The sequence below is a fragment of the Calidris pugnax genome, unplaced genomic scaffold (assembly GCF_001431845.1).
Source record: "Calidris pugnax isolate Ruff unplaced genomic scaffold, ASM143184v1 scaffold232, whole genome shotgun sequence".
In the NCBI taxonomy this organism is placed as follows: Eukaryota; Metazoa; Chordata; class Aves; order Charadriiformes; family Scolopacidae; genus Calidris; species Calidris pugnax.
Genome location: NW_015090956.1, coordinates 479370 through 503456, shown reverse-complemented (window position 1 = coordinate 503456; position 24087 = coordinate 479370). Strand labels below are relative to the sequence as shown.

The 24087-nt window shown below is 42.3% G+C and overlaps 1 protein-coding gene across 5 annotated transcripts; it reads left to right on the top strand.

Moving 5' to 3' along the window:
* The first annotated feature begins 4346 nt into the window (after positions 1-4346).
* IWS1 (IWS1 homolog (S. cerevisiae)) lies at positions 4347-22295 on the top strand. 5 transcript variants are annotated; one of them, XM_014952161.1, is made up of 15 exons: positions 4347-4548; positions 5108-5223; positions 11391-12105; positions 12721-12916; positions 13159-13216; positions 13561-13661; positions 14470-14620; positions 16207-16289; positions 16569-16698; positions 17883-18000; positions 18715-18826; positions 19004-19060; positions 19340-19451; positions 20023-20183; positions 21879-22295. In XM_014952161.1, exons 1-14 carry the CDS (start codon positions 4515-4517, stop codon positions 20149-20151), a joined length of 2112 nt encoding a protein of 703 aa, XP_014807647.1. In that variant the 5' UTR covers positions 4347-4514; the 3' UTR covers positions 20152-20183; positions 21879-22295. The 5 variants fall into 5 exon arrangements, with proteins under 5 accessions (XP_014807647.1, XP_014807645.1, XP_014807646.1 ...); XM_014952164.1 differs by lacking the exons at positions 4347-4548; positions 20023-20183 and adding exons at positions 7299-7355; positions 7444-7498 and having other exon boundaries at positions 5164-5223; XM_014952159.1 differs by lacking the exon at positions 20023-20183.
* Positions 22296-24087: the final 1792 nt, after the last annotated feature.

Below are 24087 nucleotides of genomic sequence, written 5' to 3'. Positions count from 1 at the left end.
CTCTACACTAACCTCCTTCCCTTCCTCTAAGCAGATTTGTAGCTTTAAGTCACTGATGTCTGTTAACTCTGAAAGGCGTACTGCAGGCAGCAAAGCAAACTAAATAAGAAGTACCTACCCGTAAAGGATTTCCAAGTGCATCCCTTGGTTGTCTTGAGCATTCTGTCCCTCAGGGAAAGGCTTATTTCATTCCAGCCAGGTCATGATGTTGTACAGAGAGGCGGACTGGTGGGGCTCGGGGACCTGTGTCATTACACACCTTCACACACGCCAAGTGGGGGCTGCTGACTCCGCTTGCGAGAAGGCAGGTCCTTCTCCCCCACCGCGCAATCCCATTATGGTCTCAGTGTCACTCCATCCTTCCTTTTGGGATGCAGCCAAGGTGGGATTACAAGGGTATGTTACAGGCCGGTAAGCGCCAAGTTCTGGCTCATGAGGGACAAAGACATGTGCACGCGAGCGTGTCTGCTGGTGCACACACACACGGGACCTGTGGAAGAGCTGTCAGAAGTGATGCCCAATTATTCAGCATTCAGTGAGGTTTGATTAATTCGAGAGCACCCTGGGCTACGCGGTACACGTGGGGTGTCACAACACCAGGCTCGGGGTTAGGAGGTTTTCTTTCAAAAGATGGGAATTTGTAACTCTTAGGAAGGAACCTCTATGCCTCTTTCCACTGTCAGGAAATGCAGAAATTCTCTATTCTGTCATCAGTGCAGCTGGAATTTGGGACAGTGGCTTGTTCTCTACACTAACCTCCTTCCCTTCCTCTAAGCAGATTTGTAGCTTTAAGTCACTGATGTCTGTTAACTCTGAAAGGCGTACTGCAGGCAGCAAAGCAAACTAAATAAGAAGTACCTACCCGTAAAGGATTTCCAAGTGCATCCCTTGGTTGTCTTGAGCATTCTGTCCCTCAGGGAAAGGCTTATTTCATTCCAGCCAGGTCATGATGTTGTACAGAGAGGCGGACTGGTGGGGCTCGGGGACCTGTGTCATTACACACCTTCACACACGCCAAGTGGGGGCTGCTGACTCCGCTTGCGAGAAGGCAGGTCCTTCTCCCCCACCGCGCAATCCCATTATGGTCTCAGTGTCACTCCATCCTTCCTTTTGGGATGCAGCCAAGGTGGGATTACAAGGGTATGTTACAGGCCGGTAAGCGCCAAGTTCTGGCTCATGAGGGACAAAGACATGTGCACGCGAGCGTGTCTGCTGGTGCACACACACACCGGACCTGCGGAAGAGCTGTCAGAAGTGATGCCCAATTATTCAGCTTTCAGTGAGGTTTGATTAATTTGGGAGCACCCTTGGCTGTGTGGTACACATGGGGTGTCACAACACGAGGCTCGGGGTTAGGAGGTTTCCTTTCAAAAGATGGGAATTTGTAACTCTTAGGAAGGAACCTCTATGCCTCCGTCCGCTGTCAGGAACTGTAGAAATTCTCTATTCTGTCATCAGTGCAGCTGGAATTTGGGACAGTGGCTTGCTGTTACTGCAGTATATGGCACTTTTTATAAATTACTAATTTCCAGTCATACTACTGCTTGGAACTTTAGTACATGATAGACTTCTGTGTTTTCTAGGCACCTTGGTACAATTTCCAGGCACTTTGGTACACATTATTCAATCTCTTTTTTTTCTGTTGTTAGTTTCTATTTATGTTTCCCCTTGTCCATTTTTTTCTGTTACATTACTCCCAACTTGTTATTTCCTACCTTTAGTGCTTTGTCTGCAGAGAACTTTGTTGTGTTGTAATGAGTCACTTTAAAGTTGTTATACTGCCTTTTATTTAGCCAGTTGTAAAAAGCCATTAAATTTCTTTATGGAAGTTGGATAAGCGAAACACTGGGAGCCTCCTACCACACACTGACCCGTGTGCCTGCTCCTTCCCGAAAAGATCCCAGTGAAACCACACAGTGCAAAGAGCTAAAGGCAGTAAAAGTCATATAGGAACAGGAAAAAAGGACACGGTAGCATTAAGATGGTGGTCCTGAGGACTAAGGGACCTTTAGGGCTACTTGAAAAAGACCTGTAAAGCTGTAAGCAGAGAGACATTCTCTAGGTTTTATCTATGCTGCCTTCAGGGTGGGGAGAAAAAGGGTTTTCTGCATTTCTTCTAAGAACATACAGCCAAGAAACATCGGGCTCCACTGCCAATTTCTCCTTCTATGTGAAACAGTGAAGCAGATGTTGAGGAATGGCTCAATTCAGAGAGTTCAGCTGTATTTACCGTGGTACGCTGAGCTCCCTGCAGTGCAACGGGTCAGTTAATAATGGCTTAACCTCCCTGCCATCCTTTCCAAAGGGCCACTAGCACACAAGAAATAATGACTCCTTTTGCCCAGAGCTCTCCACTCACTAAATTGTGATGGCCCCGAAAAAGAGTGTTAGCATGTAGGGTTATAAAAATCACCGTTGTTTAGAAATACCTCAAATAAACCTCAACAGTTTTCTATTTGTCACACGTTGTGCCCTCCCATAAAACAAAGATGTTTTGTTTGCCAGAGAAGAAGAAGAGAGGCAGGAGGCCAGTGCCGCGTGCATTTATTAGGCTTTCCATTTTAAAATGAGGCGTCCATGACAGAAGTCATCCCTCGTAATCCTCTAGTGAGATATCGTAGGTGTGCTAAATAATTGAATAATGCAGCTGCTCAGAGGATAGAGGTTACTAAAAGAGAAGGCAACAATTCCTGAAAAGGACAGGGATGGCCGTGCCGCAGTGTTTGCTCCGGAAGGCAGCAATTACAGGGGAGTTCAGAGCTAACTTTCGGTCAGCCCTGAAGGCTAAATCTGGAGGAGCCACCCACACATGAACTAGATTGAACCTCAGCTTCAGCCAGGACAGTCAGACCTAAATTCATTGAGACAACTAGTCCTCGAGTTTCCATCACTGGCGTCGAGTCCCCTCCTCGGCCACCAGAAAAGGCAAAAAAAATACATAAAGCAGCACTTGGCTCCTGGGGTGGCACCCAGAGCCCTCCATGTGTGCCTGGCTTTGCTCTGCCACCCTCTTGTAGGTATTCATGTTAATTCTTGCTGGCTTGGTTTGTCGGGAGCGGATACATCCACCTGTTAAATGGTAAAATCTTCTCTGTGCGAGGCAGTAGATGAAACTTTAGATCTCCTGTCCTTTATTGGCACTGGGAGTGATTTTACCGGGGCAGACGTGGGGTGACGCTATTTATTAGGCTTTCCATTTTAAAATGAGGCGTCCATGACAGAAGTCATCCCTCGTAATCCTCTAGTGAGATATCGTAGGTGTGCTAAATAATTGAATAATGCAGCTGCTCAGAGGATAGAGGTTACTAAAAGAGAAGGCAACAATTCCTGAAAAGGACAGGGATGGCCGTGCCGCAGTGTTTGCTCCGGAAGGCAGCAATTACAGGGGAGTTCAGAGCTAACTTTCGGTCAACCCTGAAGGCTAAATCTGGAGGAGCCACCCACACATGAACTAGATTGAACCTCAGCTTCAGCCAGGACAGTCAGACCTAAATTCATTGAGACAACTAGTCCTTGAGTTTCCATCACTGGCGTCGAGTCCCCTCCTCGGCCACCAGAAAAGGCAAAAAAAATACATAAAGCAGCACTTGGCTCCCGGGGTGGCACCCAGAGCCCTCCATGTGTGCCTGGCTTTGCTCTGCCACCCTCTTGTAGGTATTCATGTTAATTCTTGCTGGCTTGGTTTGTCGGGAGCGGATACATCCACCTGTTAAATGGTAAAATCTTCTCTATGAGAAGCAGTAGATGAAACTTTAGATCTCCTGTCCTTTATTGGCACTGGGAGTGATTTTACCGGGGCAGACGTGGGGTGACGCTGGGTGTGAGCTCCCACACTCCTGGCTCAGACGAGGAAACACCTTTATTAAGGTAACAGCCATTTTATGCTTCTGTACAGCTGTTCATTTCTTATGGTGAGGCTCAAAACAGCCCTTTTTTCTCCAATGCTCCTTCCATTTTTCTATTTTCTAGGAAAAAAATAAAGACGTTTAGGGAGAGGAACACAAAAAATGACTGTTTCCTAGTTGGTTGCGGGTACCTCAGGCGCTGGGGGATGGGGGGGCAGCGGTGAAGAGTCACCATGACCCCAGCGCCAACACCCGAACCCCGCTTCCCCCCACCTTAAACACCGGGAAATGGACCTAAGGGCGGGGCGGGGCCGGGAGGGGCGGGGCCAGACCAGGGAGGGGGCGTGGCCACGGGCACGGCCCCGCCCACCCCAGCAGCGCCCCCTGGCGGCGCGCCTCCCCCCCCCGCCTCCTCCCTCCTCTCACCGAAGCCTCGCGAGAGCCGCCCCCCTCCCAGGGGCGCGCGGGGTAAGGGGGCGGGCGCTGCTGGCGCACGCGCGGCGGCGGTTGCCGGCCGTTCGGAGGGGAGGCGCCATCTTGGGCCTGTAGGAGGCGGCTCGGCGGCAGCGGGAGGCGGCGGGTTGTAGCGGCGAGCGCTGTTCTGCTGAGGGCTTCGCCTCACCGCCAGCCCGCGGGGCCTCGGCGGGGAGGCGGAGCCGGCGGCCCGCCATGGAGAGCGAGTACTACGGCGGGGATCAGTCAGGTAGCGGCGCGGGAGCGTCCCCCGCGGGAGGGACACCCGGGGCGCGGGGGCCTGTGAGGGAGGGTGCTGAGCACGGCGGGGATGGCCCTTCCCGGTCCGCCCGGCGGACGTTCCCGGGGCTCTCCGCCCTCACCGTGGTGTCGCGTAGCGGCGGCAGAGTCATGCCTCGGCCTCTGGTTCGGCGGGGGCTCCCCGGAGAGTGCTCCGGGCCGGGCCCGGGGGTGACATCGGCGGGGCCGGGTTGGGTTCCGCTGGCGTGATCGCAGCACAGCGGCCGCCTTATTATTAGCTCGGTATTTTGATTAGTGTGTCTGTCGCTGCTTGCGTGCGTGTTAGGAGTAGTTTTGGGATCTCTTCGGGGGGTGTCTGTGGTGGGTTGCTTCTGTTTCAGACCCTCCCAGTAGAAACCCTTCGTCTCTGTATTAGCGCCCTGATAGACTCTGATTGGTAGCACCTGCCCTGCGAGCGCTCTGTTCACTCCCTCTTAGCGGTCAGTGCTCTGGGAGGTCACTGGGAGAGGTCACTGAGTTTTACTTTTCTTTTCTTAACTTTGGAGCAGACGATGGTGGAGCTACTCCAGTGCAAGATGAACGAGATTCAGGATCTGATGTTGAAGATGAAGGAAATGAACAGCATTCTGGATCGGAGAATGGAAGTGTAGGGCACCATTCAGAGGTACTACTGGGCCTGGGACTTTGTCCAGTTAAAGATTACTGCTCTATTAATTGATTTATTTAAAAAAAAAATAATTAAAGAGCCATTATTCTTTTAACTGACATTTATGTGTTTATTCAGTTGTTCTTCAGGGTCCCCTCTGGCAAACTTTACTTCCAGAAGGAAATGTGTCAGATAATCTCTTGACCAATAAGCAGGATAGGGTGCTTTTTACTTTTCTTCTTAGTTGTTATAATAACATTCACAATTTGGTACCAGAAAAAAAGTTTAACATTATATTCAGTTGCCAGAAGATAAACTTTTTGTGTTTGAAATTCTAAGGAATGGATTATGAGGCATTTGGAATTTTACCTCAAATTCTGCACAGTAATGTAAAACTGCACATTACGGAGGCATAGATGTCCTTAGCAAAGAAGAAATGCTCTTCTGTCTTTCCTCTTAAATGTGAGCGTTTGCTCTGAGATCTATTTTGTGCTATGTTTTCACCTTGTCCTTTGCAAAGGAGTAGGTCTCTGTAGCACAAGAGCAGGTTAAGGTTTCTAAATGGGATCTCTTCTTCCTCTGAAGAGATTCTTGCTTTGAGAAGCCTACTCCATGAAGGCGGTGGTAATGCCTTGATTCAGGGTTGTGTCTGGGGGAGAATCTGTTAACTTGTGGATTGATTAGTTTGGTTGTAAAGAGACTCTGATAAAAGTTGAAGGTTCCCTTTAGATTTCTACGACAGTTTTGTAGTTAATCTTAATTTGGGTGATTTTTTGGGTTTTTTTGTGGCTTGAAATAGAATTACATCAGGTCTTACTAGGAAGGAATAACGTTGGCCTGTGAAGTCATGTCTTCTGCTAGCAAAGTTATGTTTTGGAGAACTTTTTCATACTCATAAAAACTGTAATTGGAGCCATTTTGTTCTGTTCTGCATATTTTGCTGCGCTTTATGTAAAGATCAGGATTGACTCTGGGTTTTCAGTGGTTATACATTATAAAAATTGGTTAACATGGACAATGTGATATACTGTAGCAGACTGATGTGTCAAAAGGCTCAACTGTGCTGTGGTATAACTTGTGATCTTTTTAGTTTGTTTGTTTTTCTCCAGCCTTTTATTGAATTCATACTTCCCTCAGAGTTAGAAAGTAGATTAAGATTTTATATTTGTGTAAAATGAAAGTTCTTCATGTGTATTTGAATTTAAGAGTAAAGCAGATTTCGATTTTCTTATTTTTTTAAAAGGTCTTGGTATTGGTGGGGGGTTGGAACTAGTTGATCATTAAGATCTCTTCCAACTCTTAACTATTCTATGATATTTACAATGGAAGAAATTGTTGTGATGCAAGGCAGCATCTCTTACTGTGCCAGTCAGGATTGTGGTGTGGGAGAAAGTATGTATTTCACTGTGGGAGAAATAAACATCCTTCAAAGGGACTTAGTACTTCTAATGAAAAAAAAATATGGTGATGAGTGCATGGAGAGTCATGTTGCTGGTACAATAATATTAAGCTTTTTCTTCTGTGTATGAAAACTTGGTCATTTGTTCTTACTCTTCTGTACTCCCATGGGATTTAAATTTCATTTATTGTGGCAAAGTAGTTGGAAATCTGGTCTAAAGAACAGGTAGTTGACTATTACTTACATCTTCAGCATGTCTTTTTCAGATTTAAAGAACCAGAAAGTGCTAGGATCTGTGCTATCATTGGTGATTGATCCTCTTAATCTGTCTGCATTATTTTAGGGGCTTTGTTCTGTGATGGCTGTTGAACATTCCTCTGTAGACAAAATACTTCAGAAAGTTCATTTAAAAAAAAAAAACACACAAAAAAAAACCAAAGAAAAAACCAAAGCCACATTTCTGTCCAATAGTAAATGTGAATGTTCGAGCCTTAGTGCTTTATTCGCTTCAGTTCAAATTATAAACATTTGAGTATTTTGTTTTGTTATGAAGTCTTACATTCTTCATTTTCCCTACATCAAATTGAAAATGCAATAACGTGGAGCAGCTGTCTCTGAAAGAAGTAGCTTTCAGTGATTTATTATATTATTTACCCAAAATATTCTCTCATCCTCTTATTTCCTTCATCTTCAGGAGTATGTGGGAGGAATGACACTCAAAGGTAATAAAACCTTTGAGACAGCCTAATCAGTTAAGTCTATTTAATTACTATTTCGTCTCTAAATTAGAATTCAGATGTAAAGAACTGAAGTTTTAAACTTTGAAACTTTTTTTTCAGGTTCTTAACTTTAAAGAAAAGGGGAATCCTGAGGAATTACTTATGTAGGTCTCAGGTATGTGGGTTTTTCTTTTCCACAATTCTTTTCTGGCTTTCCTTCCCCCAATCCCACTTTATCTATAAATGTTCTCCTTGATGTCCTTACCAATTCTGCTTTAGACAAATAGAATTAGAGAACACATAGTTTTAGTACAGTAACGAATATGGAATCACGTTTACAGTGTTTGTACAAGTCAGGCTCTCCTGGAAATCTTTAATGACTTAGATTCTTACACCTTCACCAAGTCGCTGCTGTCTTCATGAATTAAGTTGTGGTTTGACTGACTGTTAACAGACATATACAAATATCTTACATTTCTGGAAAAAAAAAAAGAGAAACTTACTGATATGACAGTGATGGTTTTGTATGCCTCAGTTTAACAATTGTCACCCATGAGATTGATAATTTAGGAAGTTGAACAAAATTGACCCATCCACTGCAAAGTAGTACCTCTTAAAAGTGGCTGCATGTTGATCCAGTAAACTACTTGCTAACTGAAATTTTTATGTAGAAGGATAACACTGTAAATTTGATTTTGATGTATTCCTTATTTTATACTGTACTAAAGCCTCATGTTATAGAATTCTTTCAGTTAAAAAAATAAGGACATCTCGATTAAAATGTTTATAGATAAAGAGGAGGAAGAAAAGAAAGCAAAGGAATTAGAGAAAAATGCAGTAGCAAGTACCTGAGACCTACTTGTTTTTGAGGATGTCTGATCTTTTATTTTAAGTAAAAATTTGGAAGAGGAAAAAAGAAAACTCCAAAATTGGATATTTGATTTCTTTGAAAACATCTTTTTAGAGACGAACTAGTAAAAAAAAAAAAAGTAAAAAAGAAAAAGGCAGGGGGTGGAGGGGAGACTATCCTGCAGGGTATAGTTGGGTATAGTCATCTTACTGTAAAGTTCCGTGCGCTTTTTACATCAAGAATATTCCAAATCATTCACAGATTCATTGATTGTGTTCAGAAGACCTTTGCAGTGATGGCTGTGGATGGGGCCTGTGTGTTCTGTGTAGGCTGTGGGCGAGTCAGCCCTACCTCAGCTCTGCTTTGGAAGATGCTGAGTTATGTGAAGGTTCTGAGTCTGGGGTGGTGTGTGTCACCTCTCCGCTGGGCTCACCGACGTGACAGATACAACTCCGTGCTTTTCTGGGTTAGCTCCCATTGAGCATTCTGGACTCAGGATAGAGTAGACCTTGCCTGTCTGCCCAGTCTGTGTAGGGGCACCTCTATTATCTAAGTGGTCCTTCTCTGGGTGATACATCACAGTAGAGTTCAGCTGCTGTAACTACTGGCATTCTGTGGTGCAGAGCACTCTATAATCACGGCGTGAGCTAATTAAGTTGTGTGTCTGCTCTCCCTCCTCTTTCAGTTTACAGTAACAGATCAGAGGTGCAATATATTGTAAAGTGCTTCAGTAGTAATGCTGTATAATTGTAATGGCTTCTTACCACGTATTTTGCATAGGAAGTTCCTTGTAACTTAGTAATATATTCTAAATAGGTGGATAAATAACCTGCAGCCACACTTCCAACCTTAGAAACCCTTGAAGGATCATTATGGATTCCAGTGTGTTTTTGCTTTTGTTTACTTGTTCACCAAAGACTTTCTAGGCTGGTGGTCTGAAAGGTGATGAGCCCAGTAGTTTAAATAGGAGTATTTGTATTGTTTTCCTTGGTTTTGTTTAGCAAAATCCCTTATTGCTGATGTAATTATTAGTACCTATTGAGCATTAGTCATAAGAAATCAAGACAAGACAAACAAACCCACCAATAATTATACAGTAGGAAAAGAAGGATTAAAGAATTTCAGTTGTTATCAGTTTGAGTGTAGGTCTCTGCATTTCAGTGGCCTTACCTGTAACGGTGCTGTAAAGCCTGGGTTTCCTGTTGTGTTTGCAGCTGCAGTTTAGATACTGGGTGCAGCAGAGATACTGGGCAGGAGAGGGCAAGCAAATTTTTTCGTAAGGAAAACAAGAAGTAAATAAAATCCCTTAACAAGGTGAGAGCAGTTGAGTGCGTGCGTGGTCTTCCTCAGCTGGGCATCCTCAGTCGTGTAACTTCTCAATCTTCATGTTTAATTCTTTAAAATCCCAAATTCAGGTTTTAACAGAACCATGTTTCCTTTCTGTAAGGAGAAATGAGATATACTGAATAACACCACCAGCATGATTCAGAAGACTTAGCATCACTGTAGAGACAGGGACAAGCAGTCTTGTGAAGTCAAGTAAAAACTACTTAACTCAGATTACCACAGCAGCTCTTTTTTAGCTAGCATTAAGTAATATGGAAATAGTAAAGTTGTATCTGAAGTGTGTGTTCTAAAATTATACAGTCCTGATTTTCTTCCGTTGTGCAGTAACTTTCTGTTAGTGATTCTGCAATAATTTCAAAGTTATTATTTCATTGAGTGCTAGCCAAGGGAATAAATGTGTCCAAAATCTTAAAAAGCAATGTTATTTACCATCTAGTATAATTCTGGAGGGAGTAGTTCCTAAGTCATTAAAATTAATTTTACTTAAAATTCCTTCTGAATCATGCATTTTAAATATTAATGGTATTGTTTCTTGTGGGTGTAGGGTAGATATACCTCTGTTATTTTTTATGGCTCTGAATGTGGGAGTAGAATGACTACAGAATACAAAAATAGATAGAAAGTCTGTCTTTCAAGGAAATTATATTGCTGATGAAAGATTTGGAAGCTTCAGGACATACAGGTCTTAAAGCATCTCCTAGGACAATAGGAGTTTGCAAATATGCTAATGGAAGGAGTCTATAGAGCTGAGACAAAATGACCCCTGAGGAAAGCCTGGCTGAAGAGTGGAGTATGTAGAAAAGAAGTTCCTTTTACAGGATTGTTCTTTTCAGTTGAAAATGGGATTATTGTGACAGTGACGGAGAGAGGTGTATTGAGTTAATGGAATGAGTTTTCAAGAGTCTAATTTTGTTTTCTGTAGGTAAATGCAATTGAAATATTTTATTTTTTTCCAAGTAGAAATGTGATGTCAGTAATGATATTGGCAGGTGGCTCGTGATTGGTTTTTCCAAAAATGGAGCGTGTGGCTCAGTATTTTTTGTCATGTAGAAAAAGACATAAAGGGTTGTGTTTCAATTCTAAAGTTGTAAGAAGATCACTTTATTTGTGGGTAGGTTATCTTAGGTGTCTGGATAGGCATGGGAGCTATCAGCTTAAGAGAGAGAAGCATTGAATCTGTTCTTACATTCTTACACATTGAAACACAAAGCTTGTTAAGAGTAACACTCTGAAAGGTCTGACTAAAAAATATTCCTGTTTTTTGGTGGGCTTTGGTCTTGATGTCTTCTTAAAGAACTTTCCTTGGCCAAGAAGAAAGGGCACAAGCTCTTTCAAGCTTCACTTGGGAAGTCATGCAAGTGTAGTTTCAGTAAAATGTATTTCATACAAAAAACATCTCTTTGAGATCTTAAAAAAATCCAAACCCAAAACCAAACAAAAACCTACAAGTGTGAGATACTGTTTCTTGCCTTATTACCAGGGGTTTGGACTAAACCACTGTGAAGGCTTGACTTCTTAAAATAAAAGCAATAAGCACTTCCTTCGAGGAGTTCTCTTGAGGAACTGGACCCTCCTTAGACATGTTTATTTGTGGGGTTTTTTTTTTTAAATTCTGTTACCATTTCCAAAATAGGATTGAGCTGCAGGGTAGACAGACTTCTACTGATCTCTTAATACTTTTGTTGTTCTGAAGTATTTGGTAGTCCTTTGATGCAAATTGTCTAATAATTATTTCTGTGTAGAAATGATTTCAGTTTGTAGTACCTTGGGTCATCAAATTGGAAGAAGGACAAGCAAAAGTTCAGAACACTTTTGTTTACTTTTTAAGTCTTTTTTTGCTTAGTTGCCTGAGATTATTTTTCTCTTTCAGAATGAACACAGTGATGGAGAAGATGATGGGCAAATGGGAGAGTCTCATATGACAGACTCTGAAAATGAAGATAACCCAAGGCAAAAAGACAGTGACTCAGATAATGAGGAGCCTCCAAATCACAATGGAAGTGATTCAGACAATGAAGTAGCTCATGGAGGGAAAGACAGTGATTCTGATGCTGAGGATCATCCAAATCGGCATTTAAGTGACTCTGAAAATGAAGATGCCTTAAATCATCGAGCAAGTGACTCTGAAAATGGAGAACCCCCCAGAGATCACAGTAGTGATTTTGAAAATGAGGAATCACACAAGCAGCCGGCCAGTGACTCGGAGAGTGAGGAGCTCCAGAAGCCCCAGGCCAGTGACTCGGAGAGTGAGGAGCTCCAGAAGCCCCCGGCCAGTGACTCAGAGAGTGAGGAGCTCCGCAAACGGCCGGCCAGTGACTCAGAGAGTGAGGATGTTTCCAGGCACAAACGAGAAATAGAGTCTGAGGACAGTGATGGGGAGGACAGGAAGGAGGAGGTGCAGAATGATTCTCATCATTCAGATAACAAACGTGTCAGGGAAGGGTTCCAGGGCTCTGACAGTGAAGAGGACGCTCCTAAGAGACGAAAAATATCGGACAGTGATGAAGAAGAGAAAGAGGAGGAGAAGACGGTGAAGAGGAAAGCAGCTATCCTTTCTGACAGTGAGGATGAGAGTGAGAAAACACGTAAGAAATTACAGTCTGAAAATAAAAATGTGGTGTGACAAGCAGTAGTGTTAGAGTTAAATCATTGTTTTTACTTGTAGAAAGCATCTAAGATAAATATGAAGCCATAAAGCAAATTTGTTTTTAGAGCACGACTGCATTTTTGGAGGCTATTGCTCTAACTGCATTTCTGTGTGAATGTATATATAATACTTTTGAGTAATAAGTAGGTCTAACAGAAGTAAAAGAGAAGATTGCAGGGATCTTGCTTTATACTGGCATCTTTTGTCATATGTTATTGCTCTAGTCAGTTTTCCCTCTTTTTTTTTTTTTCATGTACTGGGGGTGAGTGTCAGTTTTGCAATTATAAATTTTTATGTATAGATGTGGGGTATGAAAACTTCAGTTACTGATTGAATAAAACAAGTTTTAGAATGAATGTGTTTTCTATGAAATGGCAATGATTTTGTGTAGGAAGGCTGTTCTGCTTCCCTCTTGTCCAAATTGAATTTAAAAAAATTGGTTTTTGTTCTGCTTCCCTCTTGTCCAAATTGAATTTGAGAGAATTGTTTTTTGAGAGTACAAGTTGTCACCTCTGTTACTAGGACACATAGTAATGCTCCTTTCTGTTGGCAGCTGCAAAAAAAGTACGAATCCTTTCTGATGTCGAAGAATCAGACAGTGATGCTGCTTCAGAGAAGTCTGAGAAAAGGAAGAAAAATATTGTATCAGATAGTGAGGAAGAAGAAGAAGAAAGAAAAGAGAATGCTGGGAAGAAAAAAGAAGAGAAAGATCTGTTTGGCAGTGACAGTGAATCTGGAAATGAACAAGAGTAAGTGCTTCTGGCAATGCGAGTTCCTTCAGGGTTGCAAATAGTGAGACTGATGGTGAATGGAGGATGAATGAATCCTGGTCAGAGAGTGATTGTCCACCTTCAGTGGTGGTGTGAAGGGAAGGTCAGTAGTAGGAGGCAGAATGGAAGGTGGATCTCCACATAGTCAGGAGACATTTTGCAGAAAATGCGTTTCTCACTGCTGCAGTCTGAACAGATCAATGTTACTGTTACCTTCACAGGAACCTGATTGCAGATATATTTGGAGAATCTGGTGATGAGGAAGAAGAGGAATTTACAGTAAGTGTTATTATGGATGTCTCTTGTTCACTTGCTAGATCTAATCTTCATGGGGAGGTCCTCCAGAATGACTCTCTTGGTTTGAACTCATTCAAGGATATGCTGTAGCAGGAGGGAAGCTTTGTATTTGGTGGGCTCACTGAGGTGTCTTTGGGTTAAATAACATTTACAGCTCTTCTGTTGGGAAAGGATTGGTGTGAAAGTCACAGGTGGAACTAGGAAGCCTTTGTTCATCTTTCTTCTAGATCCTCTGCAGACTGATCTAGAGCTTTGCAAGTGTTGGGTGCCTGAGTAGATGCTGAGTCTTAATCCGTACACTGATTTTCGCTGTCTTTACCCATCAGGGTTTTAACCAGGAAGATCTGGAGGAAGAGAAAGGTGATGGAGACACAAAGGAGACGGCAGATGAATCGGACTCTGATGATAACATCAAAAGAGGGAAGCAGTAAGTCAGTGTGTTACACACTCCTTTGTTAATAGCAAACACGAGATATTAGTGACAGGGTTCCTCCAAAGACTGAAGGGCTCCTCTAAACTTCTTGGTTGAGAAGGGCACGGAACTATGTTTCTACAGAAAGTTTGTCCTCGTAAACTGCGACAGAAGGTCCTGTCTCAGCTTGTACGGTTCAGTCACTTGACAGTCCATAGAGGTTACCTATGCTGCTTCAAAGAACAGTATTTCATGGTTTGCATCAAAACCTGAGAGAAATTAATATCTAAGCAAACAAACATGTAACTCTCATTTTAGCGGTTCAGCATTGGAGTCACAGGTGTGTTTCTCTGCTGGTGTAAGGGACTTGCCATCAGCATGGCTTCTTTCTGCCTGCTCTGGTAGCATCAGAGCAGTGTCTTGAAGGTACAGGCAAGCTAAATCCTTGCCTGTTTCAGTGACAACTTTAGCACATTTTAAACCCTGGATATGACATGTGCATGTACAGGCAAGCTAAATCCTTGCCTGTTTCAATGACAACTGTAGCACATTTTAAACCCTGGATATGACATATGTGCACGTTGTTGGCTATTTCTGCAAGGTCTTCTAGACTTCTGAGGGCACCTCTGAGCCACTCAAGCCCTTTGCTAGTTTCCCAGTTTGTGTAATGAGGGTAAATAATTATTTTACAGGCATGTTGAGGCATAATTCTTACAGATTTATTGAAGAATTTTTGAAAGGTTATGCTACAGAAATAAAAAATCATTTCCTACAAAGACAGTAAGATTGACCTTCTTCAGCAAACTCTCTTCTTGCATTTCAGCATGGACTTCATGTCAGATTTTGACATGATGCTGCAACGAAAGAAGAGTATGAGTGGCAAGCGTAGACGAAACCGCGATGGTGGAACTTTTATTAGTGATGCAGATGATGTGGTCAGTGCTATGATTGTGAAGATGAATGAAGCTGCTGAGGTGAGTTTTCTAGGCTCCAGAGCCCAGTTCCATTCCATGGGAGAATCTTGTGATAAGTAAAATACAGAAATCTGGTACTCGGGAGTAATCTGTGCACTATGGAAAGCTTCCAGTATCTAAATAACTGTTTAAATGCTGTTCTGAATTAGAAACATTTATTCCGTTAAAATTTGGAGAAAATACTCATTTTAGAGATTAAAATTAGTTGACTTGGTAAACCTTGATCAGCTGAGATCAACTGTCCTATAAAAAGGCATAAATATGTGTTCTATAAAATATATAAAGAAGTATGTGAAACACTGAGAAATGTTTTCATTTCATCATACAATTACTAGCATATGTAATACTTGAGCGTTTGTTCCTGAGAATAACCCTTTTCTAAAGTGGTTGAGTGACAATACTGCAGTCTAAATGATGGTAGAGCAAGAAAATTATGGGAAGTTCTGCCTTGGCAGACTGCCTTTTTCAAGGAGTTATTTTTAATACGTTACTGTTCAAGGTTTATTGGTGTCTGGTCTTTTGTCAGGCATATTCTGTTGTGATTACAGTTTTGTTGCAGTAGCAATAAAATGAAAGCTCTGCAAAGCTCATTAAAACTGTTTAGGGGGAATACACAGGGAACTTCAGAAAGAGGAATCTTATAAATAACAACAACAAATAATCTTCCTGAGAAAAAGATAAGAAGGATAATGTGCTTGGGGAGGAAGGGGAGAGTGAGAGTGATCTGGGAGACAACTGAGACTTTGCCCATCTCTGAGATGATTGTCAAATGTTTCAAATGAAGCCATGAAGTATGGAATGCTTTTTTGAAAGTAGGAAGAGCTGAGCTCCAGTACTGTGGTGTCTTTAGTTCTCTAGCATGTGCCTGTCAAACCATTTTGGGGCATGCAGAGGGGCAGAAGGACATTAGAAGTATCTCCTCCTTCGCAATAAAAAAAACATTGCGCAGAAGGAGAACAGTTAACACGGTCGTGACGTTATGGCCTTGGCTGATGGTCACTCTGAAACCCAGACTTTGTGCACATTTATGTGCTGTTAATCTACTTCATCCAAAAGCTCAAGGTTATCCAGTTACGTTCTTAGATTAAATTAATATGTATATTCTCACTTCTTGTTCTTTTGCTTAGCTATTTTTCCTGTTGTTCAGGTGGGATTTTACTAGCAAAGTTTCTAACACTTCTTGTTCTTTTGCTTAGCTATTTTTCTGTTATTTAGGTGAGATTTTACTAGCAAAGTTTCTAGGTTACCTATGCACAGTTAGCATGGAGGACTCTGCAAATCTCCAGTTTATTGCAATAGGCCTTAATCATGAAATAGAAAAACATGTATCGTTGGGGGGAATCTCCTAATAATATGCCTTTAAGGCATCATATGTTGGCTAAGGTGGGGGAATGCTTCTTTAAGGGAATTCATTATATAATATGTTTTGGGGCTGTAAGAAGATGGAGCAGGGTACAAAGTTAGTGTAACCCTGCCAAAGTTGTACTTCTTGTTTAATAAACGGAGTTTTTCCTGTAAATGTTGTAAGGGGTGAGAGTTGCTGATTTCTTCTTTTGATTAACTTGCACTTCTTCAACTCCCTACAGGAGGATCGACAGCTGAATACACAAAAGAAACCAGCACTAAAGAAATTAACTTTGCTACCAACTGTAGTTATGCATCTTAAAAAGTGAGTTGTCGTTCTCCCAGTTAATTATCACCTTGGGGATAATTGGGGATTTGGTAGATTTTATGGGGTGACATTACAGTGGCACTGAGTATGCAGTGAAACACTTCTTTCGTCCAAGTAAATGCTGGAGTTGGGTGGCGTCAAAACCCTAAAATTCTACCTAATTTTACCTGTTAATTTACATGAAACAAATTCAAATGCACTGTTGTGCTCAAGGAGCATCACATTTTAAGATTTTGATTATAACTTTGTGGCTTCTCTTTCCTTTAAACTTTCTAGGCAGGACCTCAAAGAAACTTTCATCGATAGTGGTGTTATGTCTGCCATCAAAGAGTGGCTTTCTCCTCTCCCAGACCGAAGTCTGCCAGCACTAAAGATACGAGAGGAGCTGCTGAAGATCCTGCAAGAGGTTTGAAACTTGGCACTTAACTATATTTGTTTTGTGGCTTCTCTGTGGTTTTACCAGCCACGTGCTTTAGGGACACGTTTGGTGTTAAATGTACTGGAGGCTGCTACCAATGGACCATGCAGTGAAATACAGGAGGACACAAACTGCAAAATAGATGTATTTGTTTAAAAGTTGTGTTGTTTTAATGAGTCTTATGCTATTGATGTGCTCTCTAGTTGAACAAAATTTGGGGAACTTCAGGAACTTAATTGTTAGAAAAATTGTGCCCATGTTCACAACAAAGCGAATAGCTCTGCCAGCAGCAGGCCAGGAGGCATTTCTGAGTCTCAGGTGTGAACTACACACATGAAGTTATCTACCCTCTCTCGGGGAGTTATGTGCTATGGTATTTCTAGATTATTGATAAATCTAAACTGCTTCATCACTGAATGGCTCACACATGGTGATTGGTCACTTTAATTTGTCTTCGCTGCATTCGTAAAATAAGTGGGGCATAGTCTTGATAGTGAAGTGCAATTTTTCTTGCAGCCCTGCTGGCTTTATTTGACTGAGGCTCTAGAAATATTTCTCCTTGCTAAGAATTTGCAAGAGTTCTGCCTGAATTTAGGATATTTGGCCTTGCCTTGCCTGCCTGTTGATGTGCAAAGTGTCCAGTTCCCTGTTGGGCTGGCTGTTCACGGTTGGTTTAGTGCAGAGTCATTTGCTACGTGTCCCTGAGTTTTGCTCTCCAAGGGTCTTTTCTCTTTTCTGGCCTGTTAAAGTGTTCAGGGCACCAGAAAGTCCACCATACTAAGTGTAGACTTTCAGCATTTGAGCTGATTATGTGGATGCTTTTGCCACGTAAGATTTTATCTTTATAAAATAAATGCTTTGAAGTAACTCAGCTCTTGAGCAATTTTTATCTTTATAAAATAAATGCTTTGAAGGCAGTAACTCAGCTCTTGAGCATTATAAGCAAAAAAGCATTTGGAGTAAATAGTTCTGGAAACTTAATTTTGTGTATAAAACCCAAGAATATTAAGGGAAGCTTGTAGTTTCTGATGCTTGATACTTTAGCCAGTTCCTAGTAGGACAATGAAAAGTACTATTTTTTTCAAGCTTATTGAGAAGGTGGGTTTTGGCCTTTTTGCAAAGTTCAGTGACACCATTTCTTGCTATTTTCTGACTTTTCCTTTATCCTGCAGCTGCCCAGCGTGAGCCAAGAGACCCTGAAGCACAGTGGCATTGGACGGGCTGTGATGTACCTCTACAAACACCCCAAAGAGTCGAGACCCAACAAGGACATGGCAGGGAAGCTAATCAGTATGTAAACATGCCTTTGCCTTGTGTCAGTGAGATTGCACTGGAAAAATTTAATTTGCATCAGTCTTTCTGTTGTGTGTTTTTTGCTCTGGCTGTAGTAGAATTAATTCTGGGAAGTCAGAATCTCACTAACCTGCTTCATCACTTTGTAGAGCTCTTAACAAGTGCTGTTAGATGAATTTCTGCATACACATTTCCCTGCTTCTTTCATTCTTGTTCTAAAGGCATTTATTTTGCCCAAATCCTTTCTTGTCTAGTTGTCCACACCTCATGTATATGCTACCAAAAGACTATTCCACGGACTTCAGAGAGATTCTGGATGACCAAAAGTTTACTTCTTAGACAGCTGTAGTCTTAGATGCAGTGCGTTCCAAACTGATTATAAACTTGTTTGGTTCTTTAGGAACTATTTTGCACATTTCTAAGATATGATCTGCAGGAGTTCCTGATGCTTAGTATTCTAAGAGCTGAGGGAGATTCTAAAAGAGCAGGCAACAGCACTGAAGAGACTTTATGGATGAAAGCTCTTTCTTACTGTCCACAAGGCTGGATTTCTCCGAATTAATAAGAATTCCAAAATAATTTATTTGGTTGAAATGAAGCATAAATACTTGCCATAAACTTTGAAAGCTGTATTTGGTCACCAGAATGGTTTGGAGCTAAACTACAGATGCCTAGTGTTTGTTAACTAATTTGTTTATTTTTTTTTAATAGATGAATGGTCTCGACCCATCTTTGGCCTTACCTCAAACTACAAAGGCATGACAAGAGAAGAGAGGGAACAGAGGGATTTGGAACAGATGCCTCAGCGAAGGAGATTGAGCAGGTAGGAGCAGCAGGCAGAAATGTGAAATCCTTCTGTCTTTCTAAGACTCCATTGAGGAAGAACAAAGTGGTGTGGAAATAAAAGGTTACTTAGTTCTGACCTCTCTCTTTTGCCACACTTAAATGTCTTTTAAAAGTACCATCTTTCCTGTGCCTATAAAATTTTATTTTCTTGCAGCTCTGGTGGTCAGACTCCCCGCAGGGACCTGGAGAAGGTGTTAACTGGAGAGGAAAAGTAGGTTGGATTGTTTTTTTCCCAATTTTTATTAGGAAAAAAAGTATTTAATGTTACTAACAATATTGCAATTTATTTTTGAAGGTTTAGAGGCAACAGTTATGCCTCTTGGAAAACTCTCCTTGTATTCTCTCATGTCTGTACTGTGACGTAAAAGGGAACTTGTACAGGAAAAAACAGGCTGTAGCCTCTGTGCTGCAGAGGCAGAACACCCTCCATTGCTCGTGCTACTTCCTGTACAGGATTTGTCTCCCAACAGTTGCATCTTTTCTTCTGCAGGGCTCTTAGGCCCGGAGACCCCGGGTTCTGTGCCCGCGCGAGGGTGCCAATGCCCTCCAACAAGGACTACGTGGTGAGGCCCAAGTGGAACGTGGAGATGGAGTCCTCCAGGGTAAGCTGTGCGTGTGGGGATGGCTGAGGGGCTCTGCCCAAGCTGTCTCTGGGAAGCTGTCACCTTTCTGCTGTCCTTACTGTACAATACCGTGGTTCTTCTAAGAATCTCTTCTAATTTGAGTAGACATTAAGTTCCGCTGTCAAGTGGGCTGCTTTAAGCTCATCAAATACTTTCCCTTAGGTATTGTTTCTTCTCTTACCAAAAAGAGATATTCACGTTAACTCTTCTAGAGTTTCTCTCTAGGGTAAAGGCCTCTTATTTAGAGCATTTTTGAACTAAAGCCCTGCAATTCAATAAGTATGTCGCTGCTGTTTTTACCCCTCTCCCAGTTTTTGTATCATGTTCTTCTGATAATAATCCGGTTTGGGAAAATGTCAAGGTTTTGGTAAACATTAACAGTGTGAGTAGAGGCCTTTGCCTTGCTTTATTTGGTTCATCCCTCTACCTTGTACAGTTTAATTTAAAAGCGGAGTACATGGTAGAACACGTGTAAATGGAAGAAGTAATAATTACTGTGCTTTCTGCTGTTATCTCTCCTTCTGTGCATTAATTGAGATATTGTTTCTAGCCCGGGACTATTAAGAGAGGTATTAGTCGCTTGGAAAAACACAAGAGACGGTTTGCTGAACAGAAACGACTCAGCAAAGTGCATCGGGCCATCAAGTTCAGCATTGAAGGCAACAGGATGCCCCTGTAGCCATGACACTCTGCCTTCCCCAAGTTTGAGAGGTATCCCTCAAGGGAGGTGTGAACAGTGCATGTGCTTCAGCTGTCGGCAGTTTGCACATACAGGAAAGGAGTGTGCACACCCTAACTTAAACTTGGAAACTCTCCTTGTATTCTCTCGTGTCTGTACTGTGACCTAAAAGGGAACTTGTACAGGAAAAAAATAGGCTGTAGCACCTAACTTCTGCCACGATACCTGCCTCGACAGCTTCAGGGTACCCAGATGACAGGTATTAATTGAAAATACCTGTACTCAAAAATAGCTTTGTACCACCTGTGGGTTTGAATGCTGTTGTGACTTAATTGGGTTCTATAGGTTTACCTGAACTGACACACAGGAGCTGTTAGCCCTTAATAGAGGACCTCATGTCTCTGTATGCTCACATCTCTGGCTGATGTTTCACTGGTACAAAGTAAGGTTTTTTTCACACCCACTTTTTGGAGAAGTTGAGTGGTGTGAGACTTGACAGGAGGCAGAGAATGAGCCCTCTGCAGAGCAGGGGGAGGAGAATCCCTGGCTGTGAATCCAGGGGGGAGGGAGGTTGATCAATGACATCCATCAACATGGGAAGTGTTGTGACAGTTTCTGGTCTGCCTTTCAGTTCCGTGAGCAGGGATTGCCACAAACCAATAGTGATAGGAAGAGGTTAGCACAAATGGTAGAGAACTGTTGAGTTTAACCTTCGTATTTATTTGTTTTAAAAAAAATAATATATTTTTTACAATCACTGTGAAATTCCAGATATAATTTCAATGACTAGTGAATAGTTTTATGAATGAAGTTTATTTAAAATCAGTGTGACAGGAGCACCTTCCTCAGTGACGGGAACAAGAGGTTCAGTTTCTGATAGATGGTTTTTTGTCAGATATTAAGTAGCATGTTCTGGATAAACTGTTTGTTTCTCCCAGACTTTAAAGGTGTGGAGTTTCCATCCTTTATTGTTTCTGTTCTCTGGTTAGGGGAAATTGCTTTCTAGGAAGTAACGGCTATGGATTGGAAGGTCCTTGCTGTTTGTCTCGAGTGTTGTTTCTTTACAGAATCACTGTATTTTATCTGTGCAAAATAACTGCTGTGTCATCTCAGTTTTCTTTAATTTGCAGTTAAAATACAGAGATGAAAGTAGCTCCTCTAATAATTTGGATGGTCAGCTTAGGCATTTCTTTTGCTCCCTGCTACACCACTTTTTTTCCTCTTGCTTTATAAGTACTAATTAGTGACCTTGAAAATAAATAGTGGTTTGGCATTGATCTGTCAACAAAATCCACCTCAATTACTGTGCATTTGTATCTAAAACTCTTCCCCCTGCAGGAAGCCTGTATTTATGACACTGTATTTTGACACTTCAGCCAATAGAGACACAAAACTATTCCAGACTGTACATTCAGCTGGCACGTAAACAACTAACACCCTTACTAATCCCTGTAAGGTGAAAGCTTTCCTGTGTGGTGGTTGTGAGCACGACCACCTCCATGTATGTGATGCATACGTTGGGGGAACCTTTTTATCCACTTTGTGGGGAGAGAATGCGTGCATGTAGACACACACAGGTGCACACACACACACACACACAAAAACCAGCTGGAACCAGTGGCTTCATCACCTCCCTCCTGCAGGTTTAACCTTGCATGCGTTGCTTTTCTTGAACCTCTGGGACGTCTGCTTTTTTTCAGTGGTAATTATTAGTTTTATTTTTTAAGTTCCAGGGGACCTCTAAGAAAGGGGTGAGTCGACTGGACAAACAGATGCGGAAATTCACAGATATCAGGAAAAAAAGCAGATCGGCCCATGCAGTGAAAATCAGCATTGAGGGCAATAAGATGCCATTGTGACCCTTCACAGAATACCCCATGATCTCTGCTGTAAGACAATACACCCATAGACTCTTTGGAGACCTTTAAATTTTTTAACAACTTGTTTGGGGTTTTTTTTTTTTTTTTTAGTGATTTTGAAATTGTTGGTTCAGGTTCTGGTATGAGATGTTGTCCGAGGACTGTGAATATGGGGACTTCTTTCTCCTGATTGTATTTAAACTTGCTCTATTGTGTCCTTTGTACAGATCACTTATTTGTTGTATTGCAACACTTTAGACAATAAAACATCTTCTGTTTTTTGGGGGGCTGTCTGTTGATTGCTCAAGAGAGTGTATCTGCAGACCACCTGGTACGTGGAAAAGCTGCTAACTGTTAATTTTCTGTTTACCATTGTCCATTTCCTCTTTATTCAGTGCTTTTTTAATATTAACCAGTTGTTTTGTCTTTGGGAATGTACATATACTGGTTTTCATAAGAAACAGTGACCATCTCCACTCGAAGGAGTTCATTTTTCATGAAAGCCTGGTGGAAAGTTCAAGAGAAGACCAGCAGACCGACCACGCTCCCAGCTGAAATGCCTGGTGTAGGACAGAGGGAGGTATTTCACTTCTATCCATCCTCTGGCAAACGGCAAAGCCTTCAACCCTGACAGCTGCTGGAAAACAAAGGGCTTTTCTGCGATGATAGATCATTTTTAAAGTGAGCCAGACTCTGGAATGGAGGTGAGTGAGGCTGCTCGGGGAGCCTGAGTGTCGATGGCTGGGCACGTCCTTTTGGCCCATCTAGTCCTTTAGGCTGTCCTAGCTGGGCCTTTGCTGCAGGGACAGCCTTTTGGAGAGTTGAAAACCATGTGAATTCTTTTGCTTTGCTTTTGGTCTTTGGGTGATTGAAATGTGTGTTGCTCTGTAGCCCACTAGTGATGTTCTGACAGGTTAATGGTAACCAGGGTCCTGTCTTTGTGTTAGGGGCATAACATGGCTGTTTCTTTGTCCCTGGTGCTACAACCAGACAGCAGAGCAACACTTTGTACCTCTGCTTCTTTACCTCTCCCCCTTAAAATGTCATCTGAGCTTGCCTACGTGAGGGGGACTCTTCTTGCAGGTGGGATCTTGGTAAGGACGTCACCTTCATTCCAGAGGAGCACAGCCCTGTTTGTTGGGATGTGTTCTGCAATTCTGGGAATTCTTTGCGGTAGGGATCTTGGAGGCACACAGTACCTCTGGCAGCTGATGGCGTTAAGTATGTGGCTGGTCACATTTCAAATATGCTCCTGTGAGGCTGCAGGGATCTGTGATTGATAGTAATAAATAAAGCTGAATGCTGGGACACAAATTGGAACTGGAGGAGGAGGCCTGTGCTGGATGGAGCCTGCTGAAGGAATTCTGCTCGATGCTGGGACACAAATTGGAACTGGAGGAGGCCCGTGCTGGATGGAGCCTGCTGAAGGAAGTCTGCTCATAGGACCACTTCACCCGCTGTTGGCAGGTACACCTGTGACACAGTAACACACCTCAGGGGGGTGTTTTTACCATGTTGGGAGTTTCAAGGGCTTTGGAATGGTAAGAACAGAGTTTTACAAGGCATTGAACAAAGCTGAGGGAGAAAACCTCTCATCAGTGTATTCAAATGAAAAAAAATGTATAGTGCATTGTAAGAAAGGTCACAAAAATCAACACTTCTTTTGATACAGGTCACAAAGACCAACTCTGTTGCAGCAGAAAAGCAACTGAGAAAAGCAAGGCTTTGAAGAGTCTCAAAGGGGTAATTAATTAGGGGTTAGTGTTCTGGCCCATGTGTATTTTATTTCACCTACCTTTTTGGCATAAAGCACTTAAGTACGTGATGCTGCTTAAGCTCTGTGGGGGAATCAGCCTCTTAAGGAGGGCTGGGTGCATTCAGTCAGTCTGCCTGTGGTTTAGGGTGATAAAAAGGTGTTTCTTGGGGAGGTGTGTTGGCTTTTTCCCATTGTGTCTGTTCAAAGATATTTCATGTCTGAATTACTGGTTTTCACCAAAGCCTGGGTGAGGAAAATTGTGTACGTGAGGGGGTGCAGGGCATCTTCAGAATAAGGGAGAAGGGGTTCTTGGGGAAAAAA

Coding starts and splice junctions, on each gene's coding strand:
- IWS1 (XM_014952159.1), top strand. CDS start 4,515: ATGGAGAGCGAGTACTACGGCGGGGATCAGTCAG. Junction 12,106..12,720: donor GGATGAGAGTGAGAAAACAC/GTAAGAAATTAC, acceptor TTCTGTTGGCAG/CTGCAAAAAAAGTACGAATC. Junction 19,452..21,878: donor TGGAGATGGAGTCCTCCAGG/GTAAGCTGTGCG, acceptor TTATTTTTTAAG/TTCCAGGGGACCTCTAAGAA.